This window comes from Nelumbo lutea, chromosome 6 (assembly GCF_056320005.1).
Source record: "Nelumbo lutea isolate HS-2025 chromosome 6, American lotus-T2T, whole genome shotgun sequence".
NCBI lineage: Eukaryota > Viridiplantae > Streptophyta > Magnoliopsida > Proteales > Nelumbonaceae > Nelumbo > Nelumbo lutea.
In genome coordinates, this window is record NC_142689.1 from 11,097,852 (window position 1) to 11,123,707 (window position 25,856).

Below are 25,856 nucleotides of genomic sequence, written 5' to 3' on the forward strand. Positions count from 1 at the left end.
ACTTGACAGGACTCCGGATCTGCTACAAATAAAGTGTTTACAATGGGCTATGTAACCCAATCACGAGCAAACACGAAGCATATCAGGATATGTCTTAGATAGGCATGCGTATCAGAGAAAAAGTAAGATATACATAGATATGCTTGGAAACACTATAAATACTTTAATAAATCATAAAAGTACATCAATAACACTAAATATAAGACCTCAACGAGGTGTATATATACATTAAATTAGTATATTTTAATGGTTTTATGAAGAAATATATTATAATTAATTATAATTTCATTAAAAATCCTATTCTTAACTATAATTTATAAATTATATTTCTTAAGTTTTAATGTTTTATGGGATTGGGAAAACCCAACTCTCCTATCCAACCATAAAACATGCATTGGCACAACTTCTAAATAAAAATATAATCAATAATTATTTATTATTTAATTTCAAAAATTATAAAAAAAAATAAATATTATATAATATATTAAAAATATTTATTAAAGAAGAAATTTCAATTGGTCTATGGATATGATAGATCATCTATAGAATTATAATATATTCAATTGTTGTGATCAAGTGATAAAATATAATTAATTATTATTTATTTTTTAATTCTAAAAATATAAAAAGTTAAAAGAAATACTAAAGAATTTGCAATTGCTCTATGGATATGATAGATAAATCCATAGATCTAAAACATATATAGTCTTTATAGGCAGAGAAAAATTACATTTTCAAAATTTTTATTAATTTATATTTTTCCCAAATATCTTCATGAAATTTCCATCAATTTATTAATAACACAAAAAAATTATGATTTTGAATGTAAGAAATGTAGATCAACATAAATTTAAACATTCAAGAAAAAAGAAATCACAAGATATTTTAAAAAATTGAAAAAACTTACCTATTTTTGCCATATTTTTTTAAAATTTGAAAAATTTTCAAAAAAATAATGATTCACACTTGTTTCTTGTAAATTTTTGCAAATTTAGCACTCTAGGAATGAGGTTTAGAGTTATTTGGGGATGAAAGAATGCTTATTTCAGGGAAAAGAAGCTTGCTTTTCCCTTTTAATTTTTTTTTCTAGTTTTTTGCCGTATCTTTTTCGTCATACACCCCAATACACCCCCAATACGCCTTGATACAGGTCCGATACTTATGAAAAAAAGTTGAGACGTCCGATTTCCATGCGTATCTCATATCTGTTTTTCAAAGATACGATACAATACGCCCCATATTGAGTGTATCAAATCGAAATTTTAAACCTTGCTATCAACTTGCGTGTTTTCTCATAATTGGGTGGGTGGTGTAACCCCTACTACACACAGTTTGTGTTGCATGACCAATCAAGAGTATACAATGGCCTATAGAAGTGACGTGTTCATTGTTGAATGAGGTGCCGTTTGGCAAGTTTTTTTTAACAGATTTGATAGTCAAATTACAATGTGAGCTTTTGCATTAAGATCTTAGCAACTTGAAGATCATTTAATTAAGGCGTGTTTTTCTATATATCTTTTAGTACGTAAACAAGTTGAAAAAAGCAAAAAACTCCACTTGAAGCTTCGAGCTTCTCACATCTTTTAAAAGGCAACAATCCACACAAAAAGATACACCAAACGAGGCCTAAGTTAAAAGAGCATATATATAAAGAAAAGATGGTGGATAAGTGCTTACTTAATTTGTTCTGGAAAGGCTAAAGATTTTTCTTGAAAAGGGTCCTTCAAGTGGCTAGAAAGTAGCAAGTGATGCTTAATATGATGCATTCCCTTTCTCGACACTGTAGGGATGTCAGTGGATCGGGTTATGTGATAAACCCTCATTGACTTGATCCAATGGGGTACGTAATGGGTCAATCTTCATCGGGTATAGGGGTGGCAATTGAATGGGTTTGGGTTGAACTTTAACCCAATCCATTCAACCTGCAAACCCACTAATGATTCATTAAGAGAAATAAATGGATTGGGTTGAACCCAAATCCACCTTGACCCAACTCAATCCGCCCAACCCATTAATTTTTTAAATTATTAAAATATAAACAAATGAAAAAAATATTAAAAATTACGAGAAGATATAACAAAAATTATAGAAAATGTGGCAAGTTAAAAAATAATAGAAATCTTAGAAACATAACAGAAATTTTAAATTACAGGAAAATGTATTAAAAACACAGAAAATTACTAACGAAAAATTACAAAAAAAAAAAAAAACAAAATTTAAGAAGATAGAACTTTGTCCATGATTCGAAATTCTCTTCACTCGTGCTTTGGCTTTCAGCAAGATTTGAGAATCATTACACAGCAAAATGTGATGTAGGATCCGATATTTTTGTGACTGAAATAATAAATTAAAGAGATTGACAACTGATTTAATGATTAAATAATCTTTAGATCTGGCTAGCAGAAGATAATTGGGTTAAAAGAACAAAACAAAGTCTTAAAAAAATGAAAGATTCTAGATTGCTTATTCTAACATGTTTTGGCTTATTTTGCTTGTAAAGCAAAACTACGGATCTGCTACAAATCTTCCAGGAACTCTCATGTACATCTTACGGCGTTAAGTAAATAAAGCTGCTTTCTTTTGTTAAGAAAAAAACATAATGAAGGAAAGATAAATATATATGATCGGAACTATTGAGATCATAACCGTTTTTTTTTTTTAATTTTTATTGTTTAGTCTTTAGATACATGGAGGTATTGGTTGGAACAAGAACTATAGAAGTAACAAATTGGCTGCAATTGCTTTGGTTGCAGCAAAAGGGAAGGAAAAATTTATGCTGCCGGAAAGACATGATATCCAAAGAATTTTAACCAATAAATCCTTGATTGAATTTTGATACACACCACCCGATTGGTTACTATTTTTACGCTATTTGTTGATTTTTTTTTTAAAGTTTTTCTGTTATCATGTTTTCTTGGCATCATAGTTGAATCCGAAAACAAAAAGGAAAAAAGAAGGTGAATAAAAGAAGAAAAATATGAAAGAAAAAGAAAGGAAGAAGGAAAATAAGAGATTGTAAAAAAACCAAGAGTAAGAAGGTGCAACTCATGGTGATGTTTCACTGGTTCGGTTGCAAAACCAAGAAGAAGAAAGATAATCAATGGTTTGATCACCCCTCCTCACTCTGAATTCGAATTAGCTGAACGTAATGGTTGTTATAACGTTCAGCCAAACCTTGTTCTCTCACTATAAAGTGTGGAAGAAAAATATAGGGTAAATTACACAGACTCCCTATACTATGGGTCTGTGACAAAGACTCCATGCCACTGCTAATCCTTCCTTTACCGATGGCGTTGCCACCAAGGAGAGAAAGAAATGTGAAGGAACGGAAGGTTGGGGAAGATGAATAATGTTTTTTTCGTTTGGTCATTATAAGGGTAGTATGGGCATTTTAGTAATTTCAGTGCCCGTGTTTACTCGAAAACTAACGGAATGGAGGAATATGCATCTTTATTCAAAGCATTAGGGGAGATTTTTATTTGGGTCAAAACAGAGGGGGGAGGTTTTCAGAATTGTCACAGAATCTAGGGGATGATTTTATAAATCTACCCTTAAAACAATTGTCTTTTTACTGGTTTAGGGGGTTTGCAGAGGTTTTAGAATTCAGTCAATCTGATATTGAATCAAGAGCGAAAGATTGAAAATGGCTGCCGCTGTTGCTCGAAATTCGTCCCTTTTGCGAGCACTTTGGAGAACAACGAACTCAAGAGGAATGGCTAGTCCAATTTTACCTAGTTCGATTCGATCGAATTTCATGAGCCAGCATTCTCGAATCTCTGCTCGCTCTCCTTTGAGGTATACATTGATGCTTACTTGTTTCCCTTAATGCTTCGTATTTAATCTTTCTCTCTTCCTAAAGTAGATTTCGTTTTCTTCTCGAAGGTTGCGACGAGAATCGTTGCTTTTGAGTTCTCTTCTCCCTCATCACAGCGCGATTGCATCAGCATGCCTCGTTTCGAAGCTTCCGAGTGAAGCTAGTACATCCACAGAAGGTCTCTCTCTCTCTCTCTCTCTCTCTCTCTTTCCAGTGGATAAAGTGCAGGAGAAAATTAAACTGCATAGATATTAGCTTCTTTGCATTTGTTTTCTCTTCTGTCGTTTGTATGAAATTAGGCAATTTGTTGTATAGAGCTCGAGGTGTGATATTAGTAATTTTTATATGTTCTTTGAATAACATTTTGGCCATATCATTCAATATAATTCGATTTGATTGAGATTCAAAATTTCTCTTTTCTAAAGAATTTTCAACAAGCAATGGGATCAAGTAATTCCAAGAGATTTATTTGTCCCTTGTAGTTATCTTTTATGGATTTTAATTTCAAGTGCCTGCAGTTAATATTTTCAGACAAGGTTTCCTTTATTTGGGGCCTTCCATTTTCAATCAATTTATACATATATATATATATTTTTAATAAATTTATACATATGTTATTAATTTTAGGAAACCTCTTCTGTGTCATAATTGATATATCAAAGCTGAGAGGTATAATATAAGCAGGGAAAAAAGATTGGAAGAGCATGCTGTCACCTTATTTAGATGCTTTCATCCAATTTTGGCATTCTTGTCCTGCCACACTATTTTATGCCAATAGAAATATTCTCAGTAATGACGATCAGATGTGTCAGTTTTGTTTGGAAAGATTATTTAGTCTTCCCTCATGTTATGTAGTTAAAGCCTTCAAGGATCAATTTCTTACACCAAACAGTGTTGTATCCTGTGCTTTATAAGTTGATAAGCTACATGAACCTCACTCAATTTAATCAAGTGAAAAGAATTGTGCAGAGTTCTATGAATTTTTATCAAACACATTAAGGGTCCATTTGGTTTGTGGGAATAGGGGTCTGGATTTGGAATTGGAATGGACCATTCCAGGTTCAAATCATTTGGTTGGGCGGAATCGGAATCCCATTCCCATTCCTGGTGGAATGGCATTCCCCCATTTGAGGGAATGGTCATTCCCTCCGCCTCCATTGGGAGTGAGAATCCATTCCAGCTGTTTCCAATCCAATTCCAATTCCTATCTAAACCAAACAGATTCGAGGAATATACCATTCCGATTCTGATTCTGACTGCAAACCAAATGGACCCTAAAAGTATTTGCAAGTTTTGGATGACATTTATGCTTGTTTATATCAAACTCTTTCCTCTCTTTTAGCATCCAAACTTGATGGAGAGTTGTTTAAACTGAGATTCTGGATGAAGTTACAACTGTGAATACTTATCAACAAGTTACGTATTTTTATTTGATACATGCAGTGATTAATAAAATTAAGGAAATTTGGGGAAGCATACAAATTGACATCTCAGAAGATGATACAAATTTTCCACCTAAAATAATTGTTTTATGATTCTGTTAGGTAACTGCCTTACTCAGGGGCAGTTAGGCAGTTACCTCCTCTTCTGGCTTCCTTCCCTTATTTATAATACTTCCGTTACAATTCTGTTATATCAGCCTCTCCACTTCTCCAGTTTGTTGTTTAGTTTGTTCGAGTGGTTGGCTGTCAATTACATTACTTAAAGGTTGATGTTGCATTTTCTTGTACACTTGTCCCTCTGTTCCCCTTATTTGTGTCTTAACAGTCCCTCCTCCCTTGAAAGCGACCTTGCCCTCAAGGTCAAGATGTGGAAATCTATTCTGTAAGTCCAAGTAAGGTTCCCAAGTTGCATCTTCAAGTGGGAGACCTGACCATACCACCAATGTCTCTGGTTCAATGTGCTGCCCTTTGCGTATCCACCTGAAATCTGTTATCTGGGTGGGCTCAGTTTGAACTTGGCCATCTTCCGAGAATGATGGGAGGGTTGTTGTTGTTATTGCTCCCGTTTTTTGCCATTTCTTTAATAGAGATACATGAAATACAGGGTGCAATTTTGGTGTTGCTGGAAGGTCAAGCCTGTATGCCATAGACCCAATGCGTTCCACAATCCAAAATGGGCTGAAGTACCTTGGGCTCAGTTTGTTCCACCTGTGGCCTGCTACTGAAACTTGCTTGTATGGTTGTAGTTTAAGGAAGACTTGCTCCCCAATCTGGTGCTGGGTAGGCCTATGCTTTCTGTTGTAAGAGTCTGCCGTCCATTGTTGGGCTCGACGGAGGTGGGATTTGAGATCTTGTAACACCCTATCCCACTGGAGGTGTTGGTCTTCCACTGCTGCTACTACTATAGACCCTTTCTCATATGGGAGTAGGGGAGGTGGGTCCCATCATTATAGAGCCCAGAAGAGAGTCATTCCTGTTGCACTGTGATACGTGGTATTGTACCACCATTCTGCTCAATGAAGCCACTTGAGCCACTGATGTGGCCTATCCCATGCATAGCACCTAGATAGGTTTCCAAACTCCGGTTGACCACCTCAGTTTGCCCATCTGTTTGAGGATGGTAGCTGGTAGATTTGAAGAGTTTCACTCCCTGTAGTCGAAAAAGTTCTGCCCAGAAACGACTCATAAAAATTGGGTTGCGGTCTGAGACAATAGAGTTAGGGGTACCATGCAGTTGTGCCACCTCCTTAGTAAAAATCTCAGCCACCATTGAAGCTGTAAAGGGGTGGGAAAGGAGAAAATGGCAGTATTTGGTCAACCCATACGGCATGACCCAAAACTCATAATGCCCCTCGTGCGTACAAAAGGTGGTCTTGTGGATGTCACCCTCATGGACCCGAATTTGACTCTATCCCGATCTCAGGTCTAGTTCAGAGAATATTGTGGCCCAGCCGAGTTCATCTAGTAGTTCATCGATTACCGATATGGGGAATCGATCCTTCACAGTAATGTTGTTTAGGGCCCTATAGTCTATACAAAATTGCCATGTCCCATCCTTCTTTTTTTACAAGTAATACCGGCGAGGAGAATGGGCTATGGCTGGGTTGTATAATTTTTCTATCAAGCATATCTTGCACTTGTCTCTCAATCTCTAGTTTCTAAAAATAGGGGTAACGATAGGGCCTTACATTTGTGGCTGCCGTTCCGGGCAGCAATGGAATGCAATGATCATGGGCACGTCCCAGTGGTAGTTCCTTAGGCTCTTGGAAGATCACTGAAAACTTCTGAAGTAACTTTTGTAGTTGTATGTTGGCTTCTTCGGATTTGCTGGAGTTACTTCCTTGGGCTAGATTTGGACCGTTCCCGTGGGAGTCTATCTGCATCAAAATGATGTGGGCTGGGTCTGTTGCCTGTTTTCTTAGGGTGGCGAGACTAATGGGTCCTGGATCCTTGGACATCTGTCCTTGAATATGGACCTGTGAGTTGCCCACTTGAAAGTCCATTGCGAGACGGGCCCAGTCACATATCACCGGCCCTAGTTGCCTTAACCATTGGACTTCGAGAACTACATCTGCTCCACTGATTTCCAGGGGATGTAGATCTACCTTGAACTTGTGTCCTTGTATCTTCAGTTTTAATCCTATGCATGTACTGTCGCACACCAGATTGCTCCCATTAGCTACGTGCACCCGGAATGCTGTACATGGTTGGATCGGAATCCCTAGTTGTCTGACCAATGTTTGAGTAATGAAATTGAGAGTGCTGCCACTGTCTATAAGAACCGATACATGGCGCCCTTGTACCAGTCCGATTACTCTCATAGTTCGAGAGGAGGCAAGACCGGTCAAGGCTTGCAGGGATACTTCCGGATATTCCTTTGTCCATTGCCCCCATTCTTGGTTGTCCACTGGCTCGTCAATGTCTGCTGATTCCTCGACGTTTTCGGTTTTGGGCTGAAGGAAGAATACTTGCGGGATCTTACAACGATGGCCCGGTCCAAATTTGTCTCCACATGCATAACAAAGGCCCTTTTCTCGTCGGGCTTGCATCTCAACCTAGGTTAACCTCTTAGCTGAGTCGGGGCCTGAACCAGAGTTGGCTTCCTTGCTTGTGATTCCAACTCCTGGTCTGGGCTCCGGTTTACCCAAGATACCCAGTTCTGGATTCGGTATACCTAGTCTGACCGTAGCTCCCAAGGGTCGATTAATCCTTCTTACCCGATTCGGTTTGTCTTCATGGAGTCGAGCTAAGGCTGCTGCATTAGGAACAGTGATGGGTTGCATGGATTTAACCTCCAGCCGCAATTCTTCCATGAGTCCACCAACAAAACTGCCGACCAGTGCGTTTTTTGGCCACCCTTGCACTCGCATAGCTAACCTTTTGAATGCCATCTGATAATCTTGGACGGAGCCGGTCTGTCGTAGCTTAGCGAGGCTTTCATCATAGTTTTCAAAAGCCGAGACTCCAAATATCATGGTTAAGGCATCGGTGAAGTCCGCCCATGTGGCTCTTGGGTGCCATCGCTGGTACCATTGGTACCAGACGATCGCCTCTCCTTCCAGGTGTGCGGACGCTAGTGGAACACGATCGGGTCCCAGCGTATCGTGGTAATCGAAGTACCTTCGGTTCGTAGAAGCCAGGACGTGGGATCCCCCCCTGCGAAGACGGGAAACTTGATTCTTGCTGTTCTGGTGTTTCCTGATCCGCTTCGATGACTGGTGTCACTGCATTCTTCTTGCCCTTCCCGATTCGGCACTAGTGGTGTTTGTTCCAGTCACCCAAGCAAGGACGCGAAGCTCTCTTTTATTTCTTTGGCGTCAGCCGATAATCTTTGCATTTCTCCTTCCATGTTGTTGACCCTGTTCTCCATCGCGAATGACCTTGTGCTCGGCATCTCAGCTTTGATACCAACTTGTTAGGTAATTTCCTAACTCAGGGGCTTTTCGAGGAAGCCTGCCTTTTGAGAGAGAGAGAGAGAGAGACCGAATTCTCAAAATCAATACCTCCTCTTCTGGCTTCCTTCCCTTATTTATAATACTTCCGTTATAATTCTGTTATATCAGCCTCTCCACTTGTCTAGTTTGTTATTTAGTTTGTTCGAGTGGTTGGCTGTCAGTTACATTACTTAAAGGCTGATGTTGCCTTTTCTTGTACACTTGTCCCTCTGTTCCCCTTATTTGTGTCTTAACAGATTCTGTGCATTGCATGAGCAAGATTGCAAGGCTTGGGGGTGACGATAGTAGGAAATTTTGGCTTCACCTTGGGGGTCCAATGAGGGGGCTTTCGTGCCCGGTAACTTGTAGGGCCAAAGAAATTGGTTATAGACACTGGGTTACTGTACCAATGACAAACCATGTAGAATCAACATATCATTAGGAAAGGATTATATACATGGTTTAACATCTTTGCAAAGAATAATCTCATCTTTTGATGTTATTAAGTTTGTACATATAAATAGGAACAACAATCAAGCGGCTCATCTTTTTGCTTACATCTCATGTAAGGGCCGCATATCAGTGCACTACGATGTAGCTAACTCCCTCATGTAAGACTTCTCTAACTAATACAAGGCTGTTTTTTTTTTTTTTTTTGCAATAAAAGAAATTCTACTGAAAAGAAAAAACATGGTTTAACCCTCTTCCTCTTGGATTTTCAAATAGAAGGTATGGCTATATGATATTTATAAATTTCTTTAATATCAACAAAAAAGACTTTGCTAGCATGCTACTACTATAGTGGCTTCAAGAGGGCTTTTTGTGACTAGGGTTGATATTATGCATACAATGGATGGATTAAGTAATAGAAAATAACTAGAAAGAAAACTCAAACTTGAACACAAACAATATAAGAAAAGTTGTTTTTTCTTGAGTTGTTTGTATTGTGGCTTTCTACCTTCTTTTTTTGAATAAAATTATCCTTTAGTTATAAAAAAAGGCCAGAAAAGCCTACAACCAGAGTTAGGTCTTCAAATTTATGAGTCTAGAGATCAAATTGAATAATGAAGGTTGGGAGGCCTAACCTCTAAATGAATGGGTAATAGTGTCAGACCTATTTTAACCAAAGTATTAAATAGTATCAGGCATAAGCTCTAAAGTGGGCACCTGGAAGAGACTTATTTATGAAAATAACTTGTATTCATTAGAATTTTAGGCTTCTAGATATTTGTAGAATGTAGACTAACATACTGAGTGACAGGCTCTAAGATTCACCTTTTGAATGCCAATAAAAATTTCAAAGTGCTGAAACATTAGTTGAGCCTAAACTGGATACAGTAAGAACTAACCTATTTTTACTTAATTATAATTGTGATCAAAAGTTAGTAAAGATGAAATTGACAGTACTTAAAGCAATTCTACAGAATTAGAGAGGAAATTTGATATTCTACTTTGACTTAAAACAAAGATAATAAATATTTTGATGTTTTAATCTTGCCTAGAAGACCAGTTACAGCACTCATAAGAAGTAGTGATCTGTTACAATATGAAGGGGCTAGAAGGACTAGGGGCAGACCAAAAAGGACATGGGCCAAAGTAGTAAGAAATTATTTAAGAACTTGTAGTTTAACAATGGATATGGCATTAAACAAAAATGAATGGCGAAACAGGATTTATGTAGCTGACCCCATATAGTTAGGACAAGGCTTAGATGTTGATGTTTTCTCTTGAGTGTTATTCAAACACATCCTATTTGTGTTGGCTATGAACCTTATTCCTTCAGCCTCTTTTGATATATTTCTCGCATTTTATTTTAGAGAAGTTTACTTTCTAAATATGTAAAGATAAAATCAGTGTTGCCAATGTGGTGAAAGAGTCACTAGTCATTTTCATCACTATGCAATGTGTTGATGAATCGGCATTGACTAGTTGACCTAAAAGAACAAATCCTCCACCCTTCCTTTCATATTTTATGCCAACCACATGTATCATAAATTCTTATTACCAATTCAGGCCCATATAACATCAAATGCATAATTGTCAAGGTGTTGCCTAGGCATTATTCATCAAAAAGAGGGTGTTGCCTAGGTATCTTCTTAGGTGGTGATGCATTTTTGAGGTGCATTGTTCCTTCCTTGGTCCTCTTATATTTTTGTATACCAATTTTAGGTATGGCTTATGCTACACCATATCATTTTCAAAAAATAAGAGATAAGGACATAAATGGGGCATTATAGAAGAGTGATATTATAATTCAAAGAATCATAAAATGGGTTTTAGTAACTACAATAAGACTTTGAATGGTAACATACGGCATACCTCATGTTATTTTTCACAAGAAGCCTTCTTTTTCTCTTTTTTCACTTCTCTATCAATTTCTGTGAATAGAATAGAGTTTCATCTGTTTATGGCAGAATGGTGCTTTGCCTCTTCATTTTTTATTGTTTTCTTTGTAATAACCCATTTTTGTCTTTCTATCTATGATCAAAACAAGGGCTCCACCTTTCATGTTTTGCATCTTATCTCTGAGCACACACGTGCACACAAGAGTCACACTAACGCATAGATGCAACACAGGTGGGCCTAACCCATGTGATCCTAGACCCACACACATGTGAAGGTTCTATGTATCAACTCAAGAAAGAAGTTAATCTTAGCATTTCGTGGCTCAGTTCTCAAGGCTCAAAATCCATGGCCCAATTCTTGTTTAGGGTCCAAGATGAACCCCTCCATGGGAAGCCCATAAAGAACAACTTAGAAGAGGCAGTCCAGAAGAATACTTTAAAAGATATTTGTAATTTTGTCTTTTTGTAAGGAGCTTGTTATGTATGCTTGGGTATCCTTTCCTAGTCTTGCCTATTTTTCTTCCTGAAGGTGAAACTCCACCTCTCCCCTTCTCTGGTTACTGAGATGCCAGGGTATTGGAATCTAATATTGAGATTCTGTTAGTTATCATTTATTTCCCTTTTGTGCTAACTACTAGCAAAGTAATCTTGACTTCTTTTACTACTCATTGCAAAAACTGCCTTGAAGTTGATGCAAGCGTTGCAACCTTGCCTCAGGTTTCAAGCTGATGTTACACAAACATATTCTCCCCATATCTCTATCTGTCTTTTTGTTTTTTGCTCATTTTTCAATCTGTATGGACATATACACAGATTCTCTTGTATTCTATCATCCTATTGCATTAACTAAACAGACTTAATGTTTCTTTCGGTCTACTTTTAATATTTGATTCTTTAATACTAGGCCACATTTCATATTTAATACTTGCTAGTTTAACCAGGGAAACAAGGTAATTTTTTCTTTCTTTATTTTTTTTTCAAAGATAGTCAGCCATGTGGGTGTTTGGTCACCTAAGTGACAGGCTCTCCCTGTTGTTTAGCTTTGCCTTGGCTGGTTGACAATATGGGGATATACATAGATAGATAATACTATGTTAAGTAGTTAGAGAATACAAACTAGTAAAGATCAAGGGTCATATGGTAAAGATACTTGTACACCATCAAGTTCTCTTTGTATCACAAAGGGACCATTTTCTCCCTCTGGATGCAGGATGGACTAGTAATCTGATATGCATGTGGAGGGATGTTTCAGGTGTAAATATTACCATCCCTGGTATTTTCGACTGCTGCAACTTTAATATGCTATGTTATGGTTGTGAGATTGGTAACCTGTACACATGAAGATGCAAATTTAGTGTGCTATGTTATTTTGTGGATGACTTGGTGGTATATGTTGTTATTGTGCAAAAGTAACCTGAATGGTTATTAATTGCTGGTTTAAATTCTTTTATCCATGCATTATCGTGAAGCTCTGTAAAATGTTGCCAAATCATTTCCACAAATGTAATGTGCCAATCATTGGGTCACTTGGATAATTTGATATTGATCATGAGAAGGCTCAAAATATGCACCATCAGCAACTTGTGTGCCTTCACATTGATGATTTATGTGCTGGGCAGTTTAAAGAATTTCAGTTTTGGATTTGGAAATTTAAGTTTTCTAGGTATAATTGTTTTCTCCAATTTGGTTGTTACAACCATATGATACAATTACTCCCAAGTTCTTGCATTAAAAATCATGTTTTATCTTTCCTTGCTCAAGTTAGACCTTGGGGTATCTTGGCTCAATCACTTTTCATATTCCACCCAGCAAGACCAGAATTACAAGGTTTATTTATAGGGCTATGCAGTATTTCACTGCATGATTTTTTTTACCCTAGAGGATTAGCAAATATTTGGTTGTTTTTTTTTTTTCCTTAGAAGCAACAAATTCATGTTTCTTCTGTTTTCTAGGACACCATTAAACCCCATACCTGTTGCTAAGGAGAGACTTGTATCTGATTGAAAGCTGACACTCTATTAATGGATGACAGGTAGATTTGCTAATTACCTCAGTCCCATCTAATAATGGATGGTGTCAATGTTGTGCTTCCTTACCAAAGGATTTAACTTTTGAAGAAGTCAGCCAGGAGGTCCATTTCCTTATCTTAACCATCAAAAGTTTGTATCACAGGATTTGGATATTAATTTCTGATACCCAAAGGCCTATTAATTTCTTGATGTTGAAAGAATTGAATCATCTAATTTGTTTCTTATCTTCTGTTCCCATGTTAACTCAGTTCCAATCTGATACATTAGTTGCAATGTTTTTGTTTTGGCCAGCACAGCTATATATTTGCATTATTATCAGTAAGCAGTAATGCCATAGACATGAATACAGGAATCCAAATCCAAAATGCGTCTGGGAATATGATTCAGCGAATATAAAAAACAAGGATTCATGGACATGTTTATGGAAAAGTATAAACTACCAAACTAGTGCTTCTTTTTTTTTTTTTTTTTTGAATTCCAACACATGGGGAAATCTTTAAACTATCCCTAAGTTTTAGGAAATGGACTAAGACTACCTTTGCAAAATCCCTTGAAGGATAGAAAGGAAATATCATTTAGAAGTGTCACTCAATTCCATGTAGAACCAGAATTCTATGTGGGTGTTCAACATGGACATTTATCGATGTAGGAGAGTCCATCCACCACTGTCTTGGTAAGAAAGTAATATTATGTGAAGAAAATGCAAGTCCTAGTCTTTCTACATTCATGAAGGCTTGATTAGTAGCAAGAGTAAATCATTTGGCTGATGCTTAAACTGGAACCTACTCATCCTAGTCATTGGAAAATAAGATGAATTATGTGAAAGATAAAAGTTTTCTGCAGAATTTCAATACTACTAGAATTGTAGATTATGTTGGCCATATAGGTCCGCTAATATTTTTGAAAAAAATACAAGACTGGGTGGTTGAACATTTAGAACTGTTTGACAAGGCTGGTTAAAACAATAACTGATTGAACCATTTCTTATGGATCTCGTAACCAGATCATTCAATGGGACATGATTGATTCGATTATATGTTTATCTCAAACCCCAGCCGTAACTTGATTTTCTTTCTGGTATTAAAGAAGAATAAGTAGAGTTTTGAATTTGAAGATGAGGGTTGGGGAGACGGGTAAGCTTGAAATAATTATGGTAAACGAAGCACTATAAAAACCAATGACTGTCGAGCAACAGTTAGATGTGGATTAGCAGATCCGGACTCAGTGTTGAGGACATTGAAGAGTGTTCTGATCCTAACATTGCATGGATTGAGGGTTCTAAATCTGATACTCTGCAGACTATATTTTGGTTGACACTTGACAATGACAACACAGTCAATCAACTGGACAGGGAACTGCCAGGGCTGAAAATAACAGCACTTCAATTATAAAGATGAGAGGAACTGAGGAACATGGAGGCTAGTCCAGGACTTTTTTCAGCTGGGCAACTGAGGTTTTCTTTTCTTCCTTTCTTTTTCCCGAATTGCTAAAATACCCTCATCTCAACTCTCATAGGATAAGTGGGCCCCAAGTCCCAATTGTTCAGTTGGTGGGCTTCCCAATCCCAGGGAAGAATGAAACATTCACACAAACAATTGTGAGTTTTCTGCTTTTTGTTTCTTGGAAAGCCAAGATGGGTGCTGGCTCTAGTATGGAACAGTTTTAAGAGCTGTAGCCTGTAGGCGGCACGGCCAATCATGGATGGAACCCCTAAATTGCAGTCAGTAGAGGTTCATGAGGGCCATGTCCATAGTTGCCGGCTGCTCTCTCTGCAGGTCGTCCGTCCAAGGGCCAGAGCCTCGACTGGTCAGCTTAGACTCATGAAAACAGTTGAGTGACACTTGACAGTTTGATTTTGGCATTCACGGGATTTCCATAGGTTTACCAGCGGCACGTCGCCATCTCTTCTGGGAAGAGAGAGAGAGAGAGAGAGAGAGAGAGAGAGAGAGAGAGAGAGAGAGAGAGTCCTGGATGGCAGGATGGATCGCTACTGAAATTTATATTACATAATATACGATGGATCTAGACACCTGTTGACTGTGGAATCAAATGGACGCCACCCTATTGAGTTTGAGACTTTGAGTCAATCAATTGTGGCCTACTCTTTTTCCAATTGGGAGGAAAACCAGGAAAGAACAGGCTGACCACTTCCTAAGTGTACCTGTTTGGGTTTGGGAGGGTTGAAGCGTAGTTGCCAAATCGTCTGTGGCTGTGGATCAGCCAATTGAAGGGATGTCCGCTTCACCTTCTTTGAAGCGCCTTGTCAAAAGCAGCTAAAGCTAAATACCTAAACCAGTTTTGTCATGATGTAGTTTTAGTGTTACACTAAATGACTAAAACCATGCAATCAAAGTGTTCGATGCATTTCTGTGGCTCCACCTCGAATTAGATAAAGCTACATCATGGTAGTGCCACAACAATACATCAAAAGCTGTGTCTGATACTCTGATTCATAGTTTTAGCAATTGAACTCATTATCAACAAACATATATGGTTTACGTTGTTTATGCAGCCCAACCCAAACAAGTAGCTGAACCAAAGCTTATATTCGGGTCAGCCCACCCTAACGTATCAATAGCTAATCAAAGAGCTGGGCCCTTCAACATCCATGAATCGGTAGTACCACCCCCCCACCCCCCCCAAAAAAAAAAACGAACAATATTAATAAATTAAGCCATTATATGAATCATATGAATATCTTCTTAACGAATCTGAAAGCTACACTAGCGGGCCTCACGAGTTTCTGACTCGTTCAAGGTGTTATTTTCAGTCTAGGGGAATGACTACAAAGCATTTTACCAAGTTAAGCTTTTGACCCGGGATCCATAGTGGCTGGTTCCAACCACCCACCGCTATTTTTTTGGGTCTATCAAGGACTCTTGTTAATCGTTATCTGTTGTTACGTTAATACGAAAGTGCCATCAACCATCACCACACACCACACCAGTCACCACTAGGGCTCCATGGGTTAGCTAACACGAAACGTCAACGACCAAACTTCATATGGTAAAGTTTACGAAATCCACAGTTAGGACTGTCAGAAACATTTTCATATACAAGGGTAAGGGTGTTCGCAGCAGAAAGCGATAGGAGTGTTAGAAATTTCCATTTGCTAACTGTAACATCTTAATATCTTATATTATTATTTTGATGAATAGCATGTCTCCATGGAAAATAAAAAGAAAAAAAAAAAAAACTGAAAATTCCAATCTGAATCCTCCCCACTCCCCCCTTTCCTGTTTCAACTTTGAAATTCCTACTTGAAAATTGAAATATAAACCTGCCAATGGGTCGGGTCTACCCGATAGAGTTCAATTGATGAACCGATTATGTTGGTTCGGGTTCTGTGGTTTATGTCTTAATTAATAATTGGGTTAGGACCTTTTTTTTTGTTGTGTCAATTAAGACACTTATCACTTATACAATTAATAATATAAATGTCTCCTGTTAATTTTCTTATGATTTTTGTTTTATTTTATGATAAATTTTATAGACAGTATATTGTATATATAAACAGTTTATTATTTACTTTCATTATTATTAAGGTTATATTATCCAAGTTTTTGTTATCATAAATAATTATAGATGTCAAGTGTAATCAGATCAATTAGTTTCACTTTGGGTCTAGTTTGTAAAACCGATTAATAATTGGTTCAGGACTGATCTACTCTATCTTGAATCAGGTTCAACCCATTAACAATTTTATTGAAATATAACCTATGATGAATATATGTCTAGAAAGGAATTTAATAAAAAATGGGTGAAAAAAAATTTCAGTTTAATCCATCTATATCCAAACTCTATGGTGAAAACAAACTAAAAGGGACGGAAAACAAGGTTTTCTCTGTAAAAGGGATGAAAATAATAGCTGAAAAAATAAGGTATTTCCTTACCTAATTTCTGTGTATCAGAGAAACATTTGAGGATAAATAAGTGGACGTCAAAGCATATAATTTTTTTCTTCGAAAAAAAAAAAAGAGCAACAGTTGTAGAGAAGACTCTAAAAACGTACAAATTGGAATTAATTGTCAAATTCTCAAAAAAAAAAAAACAACAATCGAACCGTTGATCTAAAAACCAGTGGCGTGAATTGGGTTTTTAAAATATTATGCATCATAGACCACACATCTGGAACATTAGTTGTATAAACAATGTTCCAGACTTCCTGGTTTGGGTTCGAGGCCTTTGAGATGCATATATAACATATTCATGAAAATCATCTTCCTGATTTGGGGTTCGACTTTTTTTTTTTGTTGTTGTTGTGTGGGACATAGATAAGCAATTTGGTTCATCCATCATCCTTTGTTGGTTGGGTGGGTCCCAATGATCTATACATTAAACATGTGTCAACTGTCAAGACATCACACAGCCATAACCAAAACAACTCTGTGTCACCTTAATTGTTACCATAAAGACTCCCACATGGTTGGTACCGAAGTGGGCCGTAAGGTTTACCCAAAAAAAAAAAAATTTGGGGCCGTACAATAGGAATATTCACACATCGGCCGTGCACAACATCGATTCTACCGCCGGCAACACTGTTTTGCGGTCAAAAAAATACAGGACAGGACCAACGAGTTGGAGATTGGAGCGGGGGGCCAAGCCCTTTGCCACTTGCCAGTTTGCCTGTAGGTTTAAAGCATTATGAGTGCAATCAAACCTCACTATGACAAAGGATAGACACGTGGCAACTTAAAACAACAAGATTCCACTCTAACGACTAGGGATTGTTTGCCCTCTTGATATGAAGTAAAGAATAAAAGAATTGAAGGGGCTCCCACCTTCCATCAAAATGCAAAATATATCAAAGGCGGCTTGGTTCAGTGAAGTGGCGTTTTCATGTCGTCATTTTGGTATTTATAAAAAAATTAAGTTGGTCCCTCGCGTGCGATTGTACAGAGCTACAGAGTGAGTGAGAGTGAGAGACGGAAATATTGGAATTTGATGATTCGTGGGCAGTGTGGAGGAGGTCAAACAAGTTGACAAGTAGACAGGAAAAATTTATAGAAGATAAGTTTGGAGAATTTAAAGGGTCATTTTCTTTGATCATCTGATTTGGCTTTGTACCAAAAAAATGTTACTAGCTTCTAGCAATTCTAAATTGAGAGAGAGAGAGAGAGCTCTACCAAATTGGTTTAAATTATATATCTTGACTTTGCTTTGCAGTTTGCACAGTCCACTTATGATGGTGAATGTAGAGTACTGGATTATTTTTTTTCATCCCTTTTACATTATGATTGGATCTTGATTAGCCTCTGATATTTATTTAATTAAGTAGTAAACCCCAGTTGGAAAAGCTGAGTTAGAGTGCACATGGAGTTGATAGATGAGATGTCTAATCATGTTAAAATTATCTAATAATGGTTTTGGCTGATGTTTAATGGAAGCCAATCTTAGGAATCCAACACAAGCACCAAGGATCCTCAGAACAAGCTAGAAAATAAAATAAAAACGTAGTGAAACAGAAGAAGAAGAAGAAGAAGAAGAAGAAGAAGAAGAAGAAGAAGAAGAAGAAGAAGAAGAAGAAGAAGAAGAAGGAGGAGGAGGAGGAAGAAATGATACATGAAAATATATAGATGCTGATACTGCTTACCCATCATTGGTTCTGTTACAAGCTTAAACTTACACTCCAAACTAAACCTATATTACGCATCTTTTCAACACAAAATTAATTTGAGGATTGAAGTCAGTTAAGAAAAGAGATTTTTATAAGTTGAAGGGGTTAGAACAGCCAGGGGCAGATAAAAAAGGACTTGGGTGGAAATGGCAAGAAATGATTTAAGTGTCCATAATTTTCAACTATGAATATGACATTGGACAGAGTACTTTTGGTATCGAAATCATTTTGGATAGATAAATGTTTTCCATGTGTTTGATGAAGGGGCATAGTATCTGATTTGGAGAACCATTATTAAGAAATAAGCATAGTCTTTAGGCACTTGGTCCTTTTTCCAAGTAAATTATAATTAATAAAGAAGCTAATTAATGGGATAAATAATTTATTTATTTATTTTTAAATTGGTTTTAAAGTTAGAACAATGATATACCAACAGAAATGTCCTTTTCTGATTGGCAAAAGAAGAGCCCTTCTCTTTCAATTTCCTATTAGGGGGAATATGAAAGGTCCATCAGACTTTTTTTTTTCTATGAGAGAGTGAGAGAGAGAGAGAGAGAGAGGATACCTGGCCAGAGCAGGAGATACTAAATGTTCATTCTAACAAATATACTATACATAATGCCCTTCCCTCCTTCCATTCTTTTATTCCTGTGGTTTTAATATATTGTTACATGTCGCCAGACGTATGACACATAGCTGTCTCCATGAAAGGACTGGATTCATTCTCATATACACAAGTATAATATGTGATTTGAAGGCTAATAATATCCCTTAGCTGGCTAAGTAGTCGTCTGAGTAAATTCCCCTAATTTGTCTTCTTTTAAAAGTCTGTACAAATTGGGCATCCTAAAAACACAAACTTGTAAACGTAAGACTTGATTTAGATTGCATTTGGTAGATCAATTGGCATGAAGTGATGCTTCAGGGTCGATTCTATTGGGTTGTTATGAACTTCCTGTTTGTATAAAGCCAAAACAGAGGAATGGTTTTCCCAATAGGGTCTTCTCCATTTCTTTATAGGTAATTGACGATGACAATCCTTTAAATGTTTAGGCTCTACGTACTTTTTATGTTTGTACCTTAAACTAACACCATAATCACTGCTCTAAAGTCTAAACAGACTTGGTAAATCACAGACTTTCTTCATTATTTTAATTTCATCTGATCATGTTTCTGGGTTTTTCTTGGATGATTGTATCTGTTAATTTTTCTCATGTTATTCCAGTAAACATAACACCATAACCAGCACCAATCACTAGTAGCCAGTCACCTGGACTATTCTCAACTAATTAAGACTAATCCACATATTCAACTTGAGTTGGTTTAGCTTCAGGGTAAATCCAGTCTGTTCTTCATAAAGCAATGATAGACAGGAGGGACATCTCTCTCTCTCTCTCTCTCTTGTGGGACAGAGAGGACTATCCAGTTGAGCCACAGAGTCGACCCAACTGAGAAGTTAATACCCTTAGTCGCTTTTAGTCCAACATAACTCTGCCCCACTTGGTGGAGCAGATTCGGGCTCCGATATTGTCAGGACAATCCTGTTGGCTATAATGGGGAGACATGCCCTAGGACAACACCTTCTGGGCTCCATGTAAAGCCAAGAGGATGCCTTCTCTTCACTTACACCCAAAAGTAATAATTCCTCCTCTTGAAGAGTAATTTTTTTTCTCTTTATGACAGATTCCTCATTTGCTTCAGCTACACATACATACCCACTCAACCCTTCTAGGGAAATCTTTCAAAATACAGTATTTCAAAAGAAGAAATTAAATCTCTTTAGCATGAACATGCAATGATAACATCATATGCTGGACTCTTTGTTTACAAATCCCAAGCCCTTTTCTTTACCTTCTGCTTTTTATCCTTGCTCATAGCTTTTCAGAAACCGAAGTATAGCTAGTTCCTTTATTTTATTTATTTTTCTGGCAAGTTGTGTATTTTTTCCTTTCATTTTAGAATTCATGTACCTTTATTCTGTATGAGTTTTCTATATCCCTTGGCTTATTTTCTAGAGTTCTTATGTTATTTTTTTTTATTTATTCTTTATAGGGGAACAGGAAGAAGACACCTTGGCCCCTCACTCCTGAGACTAATGAAGTTTTACCAAATTTATAATGGGTTGCATATTTAAGGTTGCAAGAAGAACTGAAGAAGATGAGAATCAGTCTTGTTTTGATTACTCAGTCTCACAGTAGACAACTAGAAATAAACAATATTAGGTTGAATAGAGGTGTAAGTGGGATATGGATGAAGTTTTGTAGCTCATCACATTGTTCCCTTGCTTTTAATCATGGGCCTGTGGGATTGGAGTTGGTGGGTCTCCAGATTGGTTTTAATTTGTGGACCCCAACACTCAAAATCATCTGCAGTCATCTTCCCAAGCCTACATCATCACTTGAGAAATCAAAGTCACCTCCCCTGTACATTTCAGTTAAGATCTCCCCATTTTGGCAGTTGTAAGAGCTTTTTCATGTCCACTGATCAAATTCAAGTCTTCTTCACTTAGATTTAATCATTAACTAAAAACATTAAATAAATTGAACATATCTTCACTATTTCCTCACCTTTTGCGTACATCATTTGCTTTCTCCAGAAATAAGAAACCAATAATTTTTTTTTTTTTTTGGAAAATTCAGACCGGGTCCGACTTCAGTATTTGTTTTATTTTCGTAAATCTTTTAATATCTCAGATGAACTGGCAAATGAAAGTAAACAAAGAAAAGAAACTTTGTTGCTATCTTCTCTCTTTTTTTTCTAGTTTCACTAACTGATGTTTTATTTTATATTTTATTTTACTTTGGTGAGTAATCATATTTAATACAGATAGGCCAGTCACTGATTAGGAACCTTGATTTCTTCCCTTTCTTTCATTTTTATCTTCCTGGTTTCTCCTCTTGAAAACTGCAAAAACAAGGAAAGACAGTTCATAGGAAAACAAAAGAGAATCCATGATGTATAATCTTCAATCTCTCCATACTCTCTTCTAATACAGGAAGCAACACTCCCTCTTACTCTCTCTTTTCCTCTCTCTCTCTCTCTCTCTCTCTCTCTCTCTCTCTCTCTCTCGCTCTCTCTCTCTGGTATTGTTCTTTTTGTATCAGAAGAACCCATCTTCAAATTCTCATTTTCTTCATTTGGGTGCTTGTCTATAATGAGAGACATAGCTTCTTGTTTCGGCGAATACGCCATAAAAGTGAACGATTCTTCTTGTGGTGGTACTTCAACGCAGGGTTGTCGTCCTCCAGCATCACTGATCCCTTCGATCCAAAATGCAGTCACTTGTTGCTACAGAATAAAGCTCTCCACCCAGAAGCAGCTCCTGATCACAGTCACCTGGTGTAAAAACCTCATGGACCAAGGTCTCATCATCAACTGCGGCGACGACCCATCTTCTGCCCTCAAAGTCAACACCAATTCACGGTTATTCAGGAAGAAGAAAGGCAATCGGACGTTGGAATTCGACAATTCTAAGATTGAAGTCTTCTGGGACCTCTCCACAGCTAAGTATGAATCGGGACCTGAACCAGTTGATGGGTTCTATGTTGTGGTCGTGGTTGACACAGAGCTTGGCCTAGTTCTTGGAGATATGGAGGAAGAAGTGATCAGCAAGAAGCTCAAGTCCGGTATCCCGCCAGCTGCCCAGTTCTCTCTAGTATCACGAACAGAACATTTCTCAGGTAACCCATTGTATTCGACCAAAGCACAATTCTGCGACAGCGGGACGTCTCACGACATTTTGATCAGATGTAGCGGAGAAGAGGGGTTGAAGCATCCGGTGCTATCGGTTTGTATCGATAAGAAGAAGGTCATTCGAGTGAAGAGGTTGCAATGGAATTTCAGGGGAAACCAGACCATTTTTGTTGATGGGTTGCTGGTTGATTTGATGTGGGATGTTCATGACTGGTTCTTCAATCCCGATTCCGGATATGCTGTTTTTATGTTTAGGACACGAAGTGGGTTGGACAGCCGGTTGTGGTTGGAGGAGAAGGCAGCGCAGAAGGACCAAGACAGAGTTGAATTTTCTCTGTTGATCTATGCCTGTAAGAGCCCATAAAGAAATTAAATGTTTTCTCCTTCTCTTAAAAAAATCCCTTTTGCTCTATCTGTAATCTGCTGAGAGTGAGAGTAACATTTAGTTATTCTTTTTTTTTTATTATAAGAAAAAAAAAAAGAACAGAGAATTCTTGATGAGAACTTCCTGGTTTTGAGTTGCAGAAATGTGTGTGAATAGAACTTGAATTGGTTGGCTTTGATCATCACTTAACCTTATTCCTCTCTCTCTCTCTCTCTCTCTCTCTCACACACACACACACACACACACTAAACTGCAATGAATTTGTGTCTTCCCATTTGTAGAACCAAGTGAGCACATCATGGTAACTTCTCAAACGAGAAAGTTCGTTCTGTACTGCTTACTGTTTTACAGCTCTGGTAGTAATGTAAATTACGCTAACAACCATAAGAAATAAAGTTGAAAAAAAAACAAAACAAAGCTGCCAAGATGGGGTTTTGGGGATCTTGAAAGATTTCACTGAAAGCATTATTCCTTTTCAAGAGAAAGGAAAGTTTCAGTCACTGGGTGGTAATTGTCTCAACTTTCACTCTTTTTTCAGCAATCGAGCTCTGGGTGTGTGTCACTGCGGTCTGTGGGTTCTCTTTCTCTTTCTCTTTGGCCATCAATGTGGGCTACCTCGTTTGATAAAATATATAGAAAGCAATGGAGGGGACAGGAATAAAGAATAAATAATTTTGTCTGTGTTTTGTTTTCTTATAAGTTTGTGTATCTTCTTGGAGGGGAGAAAACATTTGAACCAGATGTGATTCATGCTGGTCGGATATGGGATTTTGGTGGATTCTAGTCAAATGGCTCCTGAGGTGTTCTGCAGGAGGAAGCTCACATTTGGTCATTGCTTTTCTTCTTGGCTCCATCTGTAGCCATGGGTTTCAGAGAATCTCTTCCTTCCACTTTTGAAGGCTGAGCATTCATATTCAGGTTCCATCACCCGCTATAGTTAAGCATTCTTATTGAAGATGTTGGATGCGCTCACTTTTCTTACTTCAAAATCCAATTTCTGATAATGGAGGCAGAGGAATCTAGGGTTGGGTTTGGATATGCTTCAGGATTTTTTGTTTTCACGCTTAAAAAAGTGTTCTATTTTCAGATCATTGTTTTTAAAAGCAATTCCACCAAACAGTTACAAGGCTCATTTTTATTTCTCAAAGCTCAATTTCAAAATTAAGCAAAAGCTTATCCAAACGGAGTCCTAAGTTTCTTTCATAATAGATAAGAATTAGGTATGATATAGTGTTTATCCATGGAAATTCTGCTTTTGGTTAAACAAAAACAAAGTCGTCCTCTAAACGTGAAATTGACTTATAGAATTTCGTGGACCATTTCTATAGGTTGCGTGTACTCCTTGAAATCAATATAATGTCATATTCATACCACCACAGTTGAACGATGCTGCTAAATTTCACATGAATAGATGCTTTTCTGCTGTAATAACAGGAATAAGGGAGCAATATTATGTTTGAAATCAAGCAAATTCATCATCATCATCATTATCTAAGCCTTGTACCAAACTTATGGGCTTGGTAGTTGATTACATAAACCCTGTTTCACCATTCCATTCTGTGTGAATCCATATTGTTAAATTATGGTACCCTTATATCATTCCTTACTACATCAACCCATGTTCTTTTTGGTTTGCTCCTGGCTCTTCTAACCCCCTTCATTTGTAATAGATCATTTCTCATGTGTTACAGATGGTCCTCTATGCATATGACTAAACCCTCTTAGTCTGGTTGAATGATGTTAAGTTCCACATGAAGGGGGGCTTTTCAGTTTTCTCCTATAGGAAAATGAGAAAAGTTATGTTTGAAATCAAGTAAATTCATCATCATCATCATCATCATCATCATCTAAGTCATCCCAACTATATGGAGTTGGTCACATGAATGAATTATGAGCCCTGAAATCATTTGTTAGTAGCTCAACTCATCTCCTTTTTGGTTTGCCCCTGGCTCTTTTAATCCCTTTTACTTGGAATAGATCTTCTCTTCTTATGGGTATTATAAATGAATTCTTGTGCACATGACTATTTTACCTCATTTCATCAAAAAAAAAAAAAAGAAAAATAAAGAAAAAGAAAAAGAAAAACAGAAAATGAATGAATCAATTCAACCTTAACTGCTAGAAGTTGGATTATAGACTATCGTTTTGTACAGGGTTGAAGTTAATGCAGGGCCTAAGACTCACTGTAACATTCTCTATTCTCTAAAGGGTGATCCTTCCAAAGCCACTAACTCACCATGGCAATGATAGAAGAAATAACCTAAAATGGGTTATTATTTGTTCCTTTGTTTATATTTTTACAGTTAAGGTTCTCTCTCATGGTATCACTATTTTTTTCTTATCTTTCATGTGATATTTTGGGATCAAATTTGTGTCCTGAAATGAGAAACATTATAGTATGGGTGTTTCTATCACAAGGGCTAAGAGTTGCTCCCCTTTCCCCTAGATTGTTGCCATCTGTCTAATTCATAGAGGAACAGGCCAACCATAATCTTATAGATCCATTTAGACATGTCCAACTCACATTAAATCCAATGGCCAAGGTTCATGTGATGCTTAACAGTACTGATGCAATCTCATAGATGAGACCATTAATATTAAGAACTGATCCTCTCTGTAAATGGAACACATGGTAGTTGAAGAAGGTACATTGTACAACTTATGGGGATGGCACCCCCATTGCAACATCTGTCCCTAGAATAATTGTCAGAGATATCTGTACATGAGGAATTGAAAAACAGGCTTTTCGCATTTGTGCCTCTATACTTTAGAAAGGATTTTGGTCCAGTGATATCTAATTTTGTATTAATCTCCAAATATTTTTTTAGTTAATTTTATTTATACCTTGCATCCAACATCTTTTCTTTTCATTTTCTGGGAAGCCCTTGGAATAATAATTTCATCCAAAAAAACATTATCAACTCTCAACCAATTTCCCCAAATGGGGTTTGTTCAAAATGAAGACTCAAGGAAAATGGTTGTTCTCAAAATGTTATGGGGATCTCTCTCTCTCTCTCTCTTTATATATATATATATATATATATATATATATATATGATACCAGAAAGACATAATACCGAAAGAGCTTAGACCAAT

At 37.2% G+C, this 25,856-nt stretch overlaps 2 protein-coding genes across 2 annotated transcripts; both read left to right on the forward strand.

Moving 5' to 3' along the window:
* Positions 1 to 3,584: 3,584 nt before the first annotated feature.
* Positions 3,585 to 13,355, forward strand: LOC148847313 (PPR containing protein). The gene is made up of 3 exons (XM_088948297.1): positions 3,585 to 3,795; positions 3,883 to 3,992; positions 13,068 to 13,355. Exons 1-3 carry the CDS (start codon positions 3,644 to 3,646, stop codon positions 13,097 to 13,099), a joined length of 294 nt encoding a protein of 97 aa, XP_088804423.1. The 5' UTR covers positions 3,585 to 3,643; the 3' UTR covers positions 13,100 to 13,355.
* A 7,874-nt stretch (positions 13,356 to 21,229) lies between these two features.
* On the forward strand, positions 21,230 to 22,944 carry LOC148847314 (DUF868 family protein (DUF868)). The gene has a single exon (XM_088948492.1). It carries the CDS (start codon positions 21,837 to 21,839, stop codon positions 22,737 to 22,739), a length of 903 nt encoding a protein of 300 aa, XP_088804618.1. The 5' UTR covers positions 21,230 to 21,836; the 3' UTR covers positions 22,740 to 22,944.
* The last annotated feature ends 2,912 nt before the right edge of the window (positions 22,945 to 25,856 follow it).

What these genes read in the sequence shown, in the direction of transcription:
- LOC148847313 (XM_088948297.1), top strand. Translation starts at nt 3,644, where the DNA reads ATGGCTGCCGCTGTTGCTCGAAATTCGTCCCTTTTGCGAGCACTTTGG. An exon ending in TCTGCTCGCTCTCCTTTGAG is followed by an intron (nt 3,796 to 3,882) that starts GTATACATTGAT and finishes TTCTTCTCGAAG; the next exon opens with GTTGCGACGAGAATCGTTGC. An exon ending in AGCTAGTACATCCACAGAAG is followed by an intron (nt 3,993 to 13,067) that starts GTCTCTCTCTCT and finishes AATGGATGACAG; the next exon opens with GTAGATTTGCTAATTACCTC.
- LOC148847314 (XM_088948492.1), top strand. Translation starts at nt 21,837, where the DNA reads ATGAGAGACATAGCTTCTTGTTTCGGCGAATACGCCATAAAAGTGAAC.